Source organism: Megachile rotundata, chromosome 16 (genome assembly GCF_050947335.1).
Source record: "Megachile rotundata isolate GNS110a chromosome 16, iyMegRotu1, whole genome shotgun sequence".
NCBI classification, from domain to species: Eukaryota; Metazoa; Arthropoda; class Insecta; order Hymenoptera; family Megachilidae; genus Megachile; species Megachile rotundata.
In genome coordinates this window covers 8,373,177-8,385,250 of record NC_134998.1, presented here as the reverse complement: position 1 = coordinate 8,385,250, position 12,074 = coordinate 8,373,177, and the positions used below count along the sequence as shown (strand labels likewise).

At 26.7% G+C, this 12,074-nt stretch overlaps 2 protein-coding genes across 5 annotated transcripts; one reads left to right on the top strand and one right to left on the bottom strand.

Annotated features, from left to right (window-relative positions):
- Positions 1-8: 8 nt before the first annotated feature.
- On the bottom strand, positions 9-10,197 carry LOC100882855 (uncharacterized). 2 transcript variants are annotated; one of them, XM_012292616.2, is made up of 11 exons: positions 9,716-10,197; positions 7,245-7,342; positions 6,890-7,036; positions 6,692-6,811; positions 6,346-6,496; positions 5,849-5,978; positions 5,563-5,716; positions 5,264-5,452; positions 5,063-5,182; positions 1,736-4,992; positions 9-151 (listed from the first exon to the last, which is right to left on the bottom strand). In XM_012292616.2, the coding sequence occupies exons 1-11, from the start codon at positions 10,005-10,007 to the stop codon at positions 142-144; spliced, it is 4,668 nt and encodes a 1,555-aa protein (XP_012148006.2). In that variant the 5' UTR covers positions 10,008-10,197; the 3' UTR covers positions 9-141. The 2 variants fall into 2 exon arrangements, with proteins under 2 accessions (XP_012148006.2, XP_076397036.1); XM_076540921.1 differs by lacking the exons at positions 6,346-6,496; positions 7,245-7,342; positions 9,716-10,197 and having other exon boundaries at positions 6,890-7,031.
- On the top strand, positions 9,395-11,742 carry LOC100879271 (phosducin-like protein 3). Of its 3 annotated transcripts, none has more exons than XM_012292621.2 (4): positions 9,395-9,640; positions 10,742-10,921; positions 10,989-11,190; positions 11,263-11,742. In XM_012292621.2, exons 2-4 carry the CDS (start codon positions 10,745-10,747, stop codon positions 11,526-11,528), a joined length of 645 nt encoding a protein of 214 aa, XP_012148011.1. In that variant the 5' UTR covers positions 9,395-9,640; positions 10,742-10,744; the 3' UTR covers positions 11,529-11,742. The 3 variants fall into 3 exon arrangements, with proteins under 3 accessions (XP_012148011.1, XP_012148009.1, XP_012148010.1); XM_012292619.2 differs by lacking the exon at positions 9,395-9,640 and adding an exon at positions 10,421-10,571; XM_012292620.2 differs by lacking the exon at positions 9,395-9,640 and adding an exon at positions 10,481-10,614.
- The last annotated feature ends 332 nt before the right edge of the window (positions 11,743-12,074 follow it).

The window sequence follows — 12,074 nt, the reverse complement described above, 5'->3', positions numbered from 1 at the left end:
AATTCGTCGATTTCATCAATATTAAAATCATATAAACTGTTATTTTCTTCAATATATTTTCTTCTTTCTAATTCCATATCTTCATTTTCTTCTTCACTTTCTTCTTCTTCTTCTTCTTCATCATCATCACTGTCTTTTGTCTTATTTTGTGCTACAAAACCATGTCAGTAATATTTATTATACAATGTCATATTTTTAATATTTTTATAACGAATGTTTATAATTTATATTGAAACTTATAAATAATATTTTAGTACAGTAAAGTAAAAATTTTGTTTAATGTAGTAAAAACGGAATACCAAAATATAGTGAATGTAGAATAAATTAATAAGCTGCTCAAAAATATTAATGATAATAATTAATCAAATCAAATCATACTTCAATTAATATGATTATAATATAAGCAATATGAAGTGTAGCAAACATTATAAAAAAGCCAACAAAGATATTGCAATAATACAATTTTATTTAAAATTCATTTATGATATAACAACAAATATAGATATATACATAATAAATAAATATTATGCATTTCTTAATGTAACTTAAATAATTTTAATAATTAACAATATCAAACACAACAATAAAATTATTTCATATTTAAATTTCGAAAACTGAAAAAGTTCAAATGTTTATTTGAAAATAGAAACACTTTCCAAAAAACAATATAGTAAATATACAACAGAAGAAAATACATATTAGTTTGCTCTGAAAATTTATATTCACTTAACTTCTATAAGAAATATATATTACTTTACTGTATTAATATTTAATAAACATTTGCTATAAATTTACAAAATATAAAATTTGTAAAGAGCATTTGATTTTAATATTAATAAAATACCTGTCAGAAATTCTAATTTTTTACTATCTAAAAAATATATTGTTTTTATATGTTAAGTGTTAAATAAATTCAGCATTATATGGACAAAAAGTGTTACATTCTCATATTAGATCAAGGAAATAAACAAAAATGAGATGAATATTTATGGTACTCTTTTGGAGGATAATTAATATGATTTTATTAGTTCAACAGACGTTATTGTAAGTGCAAGCGAGGCATAAGATAATGTTGAAATCAGCAGACAGAAAAAGCATTGCTTTTCAAATAAAATATAAAATTCAATGTAACATTACTTATACAAATTTTATTGTGATAAATATTTATAAATATTTTTGTTTCTTAATAAATGCCTAATATGTCTTTTTTTATAAAACAATATATTTTATAAATTTACATAAATTTGTATAATAGATTAACTTTATTATTTTATATACAATTTAAATATTAACAACTCTTAGTTTGCCACATCAAATGTAACAGCAAAAAATGAAGTTGTACGAAATAGTATTTAACAATCTTAACCATAGAATTATTGTTTTCACTGTAAGCTGCAAATTAAAACCTTTATTTGCTCAAAACTTTTTCAATTCCATAACATATCCTGATTTATATTTACTTTAACAGGATACTAGTAAATTTACTGTAATGTTTACAGTTACAGTCTGTAGCCAATTACATTGAACTAAAACTTTGTTTTAACAATAATTTGGATTTTTAATATTTTACATTTTCTGAGAAAATTTGTACCATTTAACGCAGAGAGTTTCTATTGTAATTATATATGAAGATTGATATTTATAGAATGAAATAAATTCCATCTTCTTTTCATTAAGATAAAATAAATTTTTTGAATGCAAATGTACGTATGTTTCTTTAATATCTTTTACTCACCTTGTTGCATGAATTACTGATGAAGATTCAGCAATTTTAGTACTTTGATCAGAAATAATTTTAATTGTCTTATTGCTTGCCGTGTTCACTGTACTCGTTGAACACATAGTTGTGGCAACTGCACATTTGATTGCATTAAAATATTTATGAGCTGTCTCATTTGTGTCATTTGAATTTGTACATTTTAAATGTTGAGTAGTAGTTGGTTCAAAATTACTGAGCGTATGAATATTTTCTGAGGAATTATTCTCCGTATCATTTGTTTCTAAGCAAGGCACGTCTCTCTTCAAATGGACATTAGAATCTACTTTTATGCGTGTAGAAGGACATTCGGAATCAATTTTAAAATTATCACATTCTTGAAATTTTCTCTTGTCAAAATGCATACTTTTTTCAACATTATCATTTATAGAAATATCATCTTCAACTTCGATAAGTCGATCATTTTTATGAATATTTTCTGATGTTCCAGTTATAGCATTCGTAGATGAATAACATATTTGAGCTGAATTATAAAATGAAGTCTTTATTTTAACAGCATTGTCTGGCCAGTTGTTGGAAGGAATATTTTCTTTATCTGACGTCTCACTGATTGAGATATCTTTTATACAATGTATCAGATCTCTAAGAACAGACCTATTAACGTTTGTTATATAAGAGTACGTTTTTGGTATAGGCATAACAATGTTTGCTTTTCTAACTGTACTAGTACTTTCCATAATAAAATTATTAACATCTGTTTTCTTTGTAATAAATGTTTGTATCATTCTCTGCATAATTGGTGCTCTTATATCTTTATAAAGTATCAAAGTACATAACTGTGTATTACTATCATTCCTAAAGTCAAAATTAGTATCTTTACATGTACAATTTATATTTGATATCTTTGTTTCAGATGTATTATTTACAGTTGCATTTCTCCAATGCGTACTATTATTTACACAAAATACATTTAATTTTTCTACTTCATTGCTTGGCATATTATGATTATCTGTACAAACATTTTTATCCTTATTACTACCAAAACTATGTATTCCAATAACTTCATTATTCAAACAATTATTAGAAGAATTTGATTCCACGTTTGTCTTCAGCGTGTTATAATACGTATGTTTCCCATCGCATACAAAACATGCCGAATTATCTTCCGTATTATTTACATTAAAAGTAGAATTATTCTCAATATTATCTTTTGCGTCTAAATTTAATATTACTAAACTGCGCATTCTGTCAGATTTATTTACAGTATTTGTATCATTGCTTACTCCATACATTATGCTACAAGATAAGGAATCGCTATCACTAGTAAAATTAATACTGTTTGTTGAAGTTTTATTACTCATTTCTTCTATCAATATGGAATCTACTTTGTCTAATGTTTTCGTTATATTTCCTTTCTTTACATCACTTTTAACTGCTTTTAAAGCAGAATATTCAGGTATACCTATTAACTTAGGTACAGGTACAATCATTTTGTTATCTGAGACATGCTTCGATGACCTACTATTCACAATTTTATAACACGTATCAATTACATTCGAAACGATGCAATTTGCAGTTAATATTACATTTTTATCAGTAATCCCAGCACCATACTTTGATCGTATATTTTCTGGTACTAACTGGTCATTCAGATTTGGAACACTAATTTCTTGTTCTTTCGAATGTACATTTAATTCCTCGGTTTTATTATTATCATCATTATTATCATCATTATTATCTTCATATTCTTCTTTTGAATCAGTTAAATTATTATCATAATCTTCTTGAAGTAAAAGATCTACATCTTTGGAGTAAGACTCATTGCTCTGTCTAGAATCATTTAAATTACCTTCAAATTTAAATGATGGAACCATGTTTGTTAAGGTTTGTAAACTTGGTATTTGAGACAGATTGAAAAATCTTGTCGATTTGTTTTTCAGTGCCAACAAAGACGCTTCTGTTTCACGACTGTAAATTTTATCTTTCTTGTCCTTTATATAATAATGGAATTTGTCTCCGAGCGTCATCATGCTGCTTATACTACCTTGCAACGTGTTTTTAGATTTCATCTGATTAATAGGCGCAGAATCAGAAAAGAAACAGCTAGGATGTTGAAATAATGCAAGTAGCTTTCCTAAATTAGAACTACTTTTTTGCATGTAAGGATCGTGTTTTGTTTGTGAATGTAATTGTATACTCTCGTCATAAGAAGTGTTTGTTAACTTTTCTGCCACATTGTCTTTATCAATAGTTACCGGCTTATCGTCCATTACAGTACAGTTAGAATTTTTATCATTTTTATCACTTTTGTTTATATTTACAGATATTGGTGCATTCTGTGTATCTTCATCGTGATAATTTTTTACGTCCTGTATATTTCCTGTTGCCATAACATTTCCCAATTGTATTGAAGCAGTATTTTGATTACTCAGTACATCATTATATTCTTTATCTTCTAAAGTACTAGAGCTTACTTTGTCATCGGGTTCAGTTTGGAAAGCGGCCTTATCAAGACATTGATCTGTATTTAATTTTTCTATATTAGAACATTCAGATATTAATGACGTATCTGTTTTCTTGACTAAATTTGAATCTAAGCAAGATACATTGTTGGAAGTTTTTTCTAAACATTCAGCATTTTGATCATTACTCGTTTTTGATTCAGATATAAATACATTATCAAAGTCATTCAAATCAACTGATTCGTTTGTACTAATTTTGCAATTTAAATCAATAAGATCAGTATCAGTTGTGGTAACAATAGGTTTAGGTAAAGATACATTTGCTGATTCAACAACTGAAACACGAAATCTAGATGGCCCACTTGCAGAAGAAGTAACATAGGTAGGTGATGATCCAAGGGATGAAAGAACAACTGGTGACGAAGATACTGGGGATTCTGTAGAACATGACGCTTCTGGAACTCGAGACACCACAAACCGACTTCGAGAAGGACTTGGTACTGGACTGACTACGGGTGAAGAGGCTGGACTAGGAATTGGGGAACGAAGACGACCTCCATTAATACGTTTTGGTTCGAGCATTGATCGTCCAGATTCGTCTTTTTGTATCGCAATCATGGATGATAAAGAACATGGCAGTGTTTGACAAGTAAGCGAAATTTTACGGGAGATTGTACTACAGAATCTGCTATGAAATGAACTTTGAAAACCTTCGATATTTTCTTCTAAAGTACGACTTTGCGCGTTTTCTGAACAACTGCTTCGAATTTCGGCTACAAACTGCATATACTGTTGCAAGGTCTGGGTTAGAACCTATTATAAAAAGAAAAAATATGTAGTGTTATTTAATGGACTTATAAGATATAACAACTTATTTACTTACTATATCCATGTTAGGTTCATCGTCCAAATCTATTTTAGTAATACTTTTATTTTTTTTCATAGCAGAACTGAGAGCTTGCATTCCAGTTAATTGAATATTATTATTTCGTAAATCTATCCTCTAAAAATAATAAAAAAGATACCATATTTAATACAAAATGGTTTATGATTTTCACGACAATTTAACGTCTTCCATATTTACTTGTAAAATTTGATTTATTTCAATAATCTCTGATAATGTAACAATTCCGTCGCATGTAAGATCAGTTGCCTGTATTCCCAATTGTAGTAAAACACGGTTCTTTTTCAGTGCATCTTTAATAGCAAATAATAATTCATCAGTCAACATGTTTTTGCCAATGTTTAATGTTTCCAATGTTTTAGACAATGCCTATATAAACAAATAGCATTAATGTAGCATAGTTACAAATAAATATATAAAAAAATATTATATATATAATTTATGTATGCATCATTATAACAAAATATAAAATCACATACTATAATGCGTGCGAAGTAAGGAGATGATTTTTTTGTAAGTTGGTTATTCCATAATACTAATATATTTAAACCTTTACCACTCTTGTCTTCATTTATTTGGTTGATGAGACCCTCTAACATATCACGTACACCATCATCTTGGATGATGTTGTTACTAAAAGAAAGATACAATAACATGTAATAAATAATATAAAACATTACCAGATATTAGCTGAAAACGATAAACACTTTTATTAACTTTTCAGTTTTTTTTTCAACTTAACTATTACTTTTTGTTAATACATACCTAACATCAAGTAGTTGTATGTGATTATTTAACCTAAGAAGAGAACCAAGCTGTATTGCATCATATAAATTTAAATTATTGTCAGCTAAATAAAGTTCTCTTATTCCAGTGTTCATTTTTAATGCTGCAACTATTAGAAGAAACATACCATTACTTTGTTAAAAACTTTCTTTATTCATTGGGAATGATTACAAGTACGTCGTTTTTTGTACATCAAAGTAATATTTGCTATTTATAAAATATAATTTAAGGCATAGCAATAGTTTTAATAAAATCTCATATAATTACTAATTATCTATATTTAAGAGTATCATATAAGAGATATAAATTATTCAAACAGTCCACATTTTGATACCTATTTATTATGTGTATACTTTGTATATATGTATAAAAATGTGTATGTAATGATTTGTCTATAATGAATTGTTCATGAATGTATTCTACAATTATTTTAAAATGAAAAACAAAACTATCAAACTGTATCACATGATAAATACCTAGTGTGATGATACATCTCCCTGAAAGCCCACAATTTTCTAATTTAAGCACATGTAGATGGCAGACTAATGGTAATGCACGACTCAAGATATTCATGTATTGTTCATTAAGTATTATATCCTTAGCTTCAAGATGTTCTAAACATTGGGTCTAGACAAATAATAGTTGCATTAATTATATACTGAATAATGAATAAATAAACCTTAAACACACATACTAATATCACTTTTACTTTTGATATTTTCTCAGTCATCCTACATACAATAATCAATGAAACAAGTACAATTAGATCATATTTAAAACTGAAAATTATCTCTTTGTTAACAAAACATGTACTACATATACCTTTCTTATCATATTTGCACATGCTTGCCAGCCATGAATCCCAATGTCCTTATTAGATGAAATATTTAAGTGTTTTGCAGATTCATAATACTCTATCATATCAAATAATATCACAGCACTCTACAATAACAAAAAAACATATGTTATCAAACAATGTTTAAATAATTTTATCAAAAAATTATAAATTGAAGAAAATACCTCATCGTTCAAAGATGTGGCTTCTAAATCAACTTTATTAAATTGAACTCTTTTAAAAATTTCTTCCAATGCTTCTGCATGATTAGGATCCAATTTCTGTCCTTTTAAATTTAGTTCTTCATTTCGTGCTTTAGATATATCTAAAGTCTGTGTAATCAAATGAAATAAAAATACTTATATATCAACAAATATTTCTAATAAGAAAAATATAATAATTTAGTAAAATTATTGCATTAAAATTGTTCTGCTTATTTTACATATTATAAGTGTATAGACATTTGCAATTTATGTTTCAAGAAATATTTATTCACAAGTATAATATCATAAATTAATATCATAAAAAAAATATTTTTACCTCTAGTTGATTTATAACAGTTTCCAGAGCATCTGCATTATGTCTTATACAGGATTCTTTATATGCCACGATTAAATCTTCAAGGTTCACATTTTCAGCTGTAAACAATTAATCAATATATCGTTAGAATATAAAACATCTTAAAAATACTAAGATGTAAATGATTTAGAAAAATGATGCTTTGTGAAAACTGTAAAATATGTATATATTTAATAAAATATAGCTAATGATATGTATTATAAATTTAATTTTGAACTTCAGTTTATATTTATTTTGATAAATATGGTCTTTTTTAACACGTTCACTGCGGTGTTCATTGGTGACTCACCAAGTTTTTCATTTGTAGCAATGACTTGATCATTAATTACTGTCTATATTTCCATTGAATGTTCACCTCACTATCACAAGAAAGCAAGTTGATAAATTTGACCCTGGAAGCAGAGGATCAAGACCAAATCAACTCTTCATTTTTCTCTTGGAAGTGTAGCCAAATATTTACTTGTACTTTATTATGATATGAATCAAATATATACTTTATTGGAAATATAAAATGTGCATTAAAAAATGAATTTTTCTTTCAGTGCCTAAATTTCTTTTCATTTAAAAGTTAGCTTCCACTTATAATTCCACAGAGAACGTATTAATACAACAATGTACATTACATACTTAAATTTTATTGTTCAAACTTGTTAAAGTATTAAAATGCTTCCACATATTATAAATTTGCCATTTAAAAAAATATATGTAACTCTCATTATATTGGTATATAAACATGAAATAGAACTGATAAAATATAAACTGGAGAATATAAGAAAGCGTTTACAATATAAAACATAATTCAAAATATTTTTTTTTTAATAGAGGAGTAGAATTAAAAAAATATATTTTAAGAACAACTTACAGGTTAATTATATACAGTACATACTTTAATATTGCATCAAACTTATAATTAGTATATGGTTCGCATTGTGAAATGTTCTGTATTTGGCATGACCTATAAAAAACCTAATAGCTTAGTAATACATTATCCACTATACAAGTAAATAATTATCAAAATTATATTGATAAATTATAGAAATAATTGTAATAACTATATTCCAGGTAATAATAACCCGTTTAAAATAAATTTACAAAAGTTATTTTATTAATTCTCATTTAAACTACACAGTAATTATAAAATTAAAACTAAATGTAAAAGTGAACATTAAATGTATTACATAAAAGTAATTAGTTTTATAAAATATAATATGTGTTAAACCTTATGTAAATGTATTTACAATATTATTACATTCTGTATACTAAAGATAATAGACATTTTTTAATTAAAATAATTATGTAATCTAGATTATTTCTAAAAAAATACAAACAAACAAATGTCACATACATAGATTTATTTATATACTAGAAGACTAGATTCTTCTTTTACTTCTTCTCCTTCTTCTTCCTCCAGATACATTTTTTCATGTACAAACTTTCATCAGAAAGATTTGTTTATAACTAACAATTACAAATTTTTATTTTCTATACTACTATATCCTTATTTTTACTAATACTTTAGAGTACAATCTATACTACAAACAATGTTTTTACAACACATAATCATTAGACATGGCTGCAGAAACAGAAAATGTTATGGGACAAATAAATAAAACTCCTCCCAAAGGCTTTGATAAATAAGCATAATGTAGGAGATTTATTTTTAAGAATCATTCCATAATTTTTCCTATTTCTACTGTCCTATCCAGGATTATATAGCAACATTTCGCTGCAAAGAATAAGCATATGCACAATTTTAATTGATAACTTAATATATATCGTTACAAGGTATTAAGTAGGTAGAAAATGATTATACTTAACATGAATTTTAAATTTAGTTAATTATTTACCCCATAGTAGATAACAATGTAACTTCAACAAAAATTATAAGAATTATAGCAAATTTGTATTTCTTACAATAATCTTGAAACTAATGCAAACTTTCTCAAATGTACTAAAAGCACAATTTTAACTTTTAAGGGGAATCAACCCCATACAATGAAACTCCACTTATCTACAATTTATTTATCTGAATTATGGTCAAGAATCAAATTGAATTAGATGCACTTGAACTACTATTATACAAACCACCAAATATTAATAGCAAAAGTTACTGAACTCTTATTATCTGAGCATCCAGTAATACAAACTGTATTGTCCCTCGACCAGTTAAGATAAATGGAGTTTTACCATAGTTCAGCTTAGTTGCTATAACTCTCCAGACATACCCTACATCTAACCACATCAGAAGTGGCATTTCCCTTTAAATCATCAACATTCGTTAACTGTTACCTGAAGATAAAATATTAATCCTTAAAAGTTGATGATAAAAATGTTATACTTCATCATTGCTCAGACAGGTAAGCGAATAAACTGTGATTGTAATGAGAAATGAGTGAAAAAAACTTATGCAAGACGAAGGAGATTATTCTCACCGAGTTTCCATGGATTGGCCGGTTCCAAATATCCCGTAACCAAGAGATTGTCATTTGTTGGAAAACTCACACGCCGCGGTAACTTTCTTTTGCTCAATGCCAAAGAACTCCGTAATTTTTTCCCATCAATTAATATATAAGGGGAGAGTGGAACGTTGCCTGTACCGAATCGTGATCTTCTGGTAGTATGTGATATCGTTCTTGGAGGAAGTTTCTCAGGATCGACCTCGTCTTTCAAGGTCGTAAGCGAATTCTCGCAGATCTGGCCTGCCGAATCCGCTTCTCCACTCATATTCAACAAATTTCGAACATATTTTATTAATTGAAATTTACTTCACGTACGCACGCATATGCATGCACACACACACACACAGCACACAATATGTCAACGCGACTGTTCGAACAATCGTTAAACGCGCGTACCGAAGCAAACACGAGTTACTCGTATATTACGTCCGCCATCTTCATTACTGATCAACAAGTCGACAACTGTGGAACACATAATGCAACTAGAAAAATTTTCATATACTTTGACATATAATTAATTATTCTATTTTCTTATCAATTTCTTATATTATGTAATATATAAGTAACATAATTAAAAGTTATTAATTATAAAAGAATTATAAAAATGAACCAATTAAAACTGTCTGCAAACTATGAATGAAAACGCGTCATTCGACGCTACGGTTCTCTCGTGAAATAAAGTATAGTTGAAAATTATCGGTTATATAGAAAATATATACAAGAATATACTATTAAGAACTACGTACTATATTCTTATAAGTGTATATAATACACTTCTTTCATTTTGACAGACGAAAATTCCTTATACGGCTAAACTGAAATCGCACCAGTAAGAATAATTTTGTTAAGAGAGAATTAATGATTTCATTGATGTACGGAATAATAACAACTAATCCAAAACGAGTTTATTTATCTTTTATTGATAATAAAGAATAAAATTATTTATTTAAGGTTTGTATGATATAATCTGTATATTTATCATAATTGTTATTTTAATAGAAAATGGAGAAAGTTTTGCAACAAACGGTAATAGAAGCAACACATTGTGTCGAGAAACAATTGGATGCTGAAATAGAAAAATTGGATAATTTAGATATCAGTGATATCGAAAAATTACGCGAACAACGTTTGAAGAAATTAAAATTACTTCAACAACAGAAACAAAACTGGCTGTCTTTGGTAATATTTTTATCAATATGATTTAATTATACAAAATTGTCAGTTGTATAATAATATATCATTGTAGGGTCATGGCGAATATACAGAACTGCAGAATGAAAAAGAATTTTTTGAAGTATCGAAAAAGTCTGAAAATATTGTTTGTTTATTTTATAAAGATGATTCACCAAGATGTAAAATAGTAGATCATCATTTTAAGATTCTTGCAAAAAAGCATATAGAAGCAAAATTTTGTAAATTGAATGTAATGCAATGTCCATTTTTAACTGGTAAGCCAATGAAGTGTAATTAATGTAATAATTTAAAAGTCCTAAATAGTAATCTAAATTTTGCATTTTCAGAACGCCTAAAGATTAAAATTATTCCTACAATAGCTATTATTGTAAATGGGAAAACTAAAGATTATATTGTGGGATTCACTGATTTAGGAAATTGTGATGATTTTTCAACAGAAACATTGGAATATAGAATTTCACTAGCAGGTGCAATTACATATGAAGACAATCATCCTTCAGAACATAACAAAAAACAATGGTTATCGTATGCTCCAAAATCTAAAACCATTAAAGGACCTGCTTCAAACTCAGATGATTCTGATGATGACTAATGAATCAGAAAAATTCACAGTATTGCTTTCTGTACTTGTTAAATTATTCTGTGTTGTTCATAATCTGCATTTTTAATTGTATAAGAATTAAATAATGAAAATTTATAGTCATCAAATGAATAATGGTAAACAATTTACCAATGATATTGTAAAATTACTGTATTTCACATTTTGTTGTATACTTTTAGTATTTTATAAATTGCTATAAAAACTATTGAAGTATTCTAAATTTCATTATATTCCTTGTAAGTAAAATATAAAAAATCATAAATATTTTATTTCTTTATAAAAAGCTATAAAGAATTAGATGCTTAATAATGTTTATATGCAAATAATTTAGAAGAGAAATGTATTATGACTACCTCCTTCTTTGTTTTATTCTCTAATTTATTTTTTGCTTATTATCAAATATTATAGCAATGAAAATATTCCTCATAAATTACTTAATTTTCTCAAAGTATTGAAATTAAAAAAATTATTTTTATATGGATTATGTACAAATAAAAATATTTCTATGTGCTGTAAATAGTCTTATTGAAATTCTAT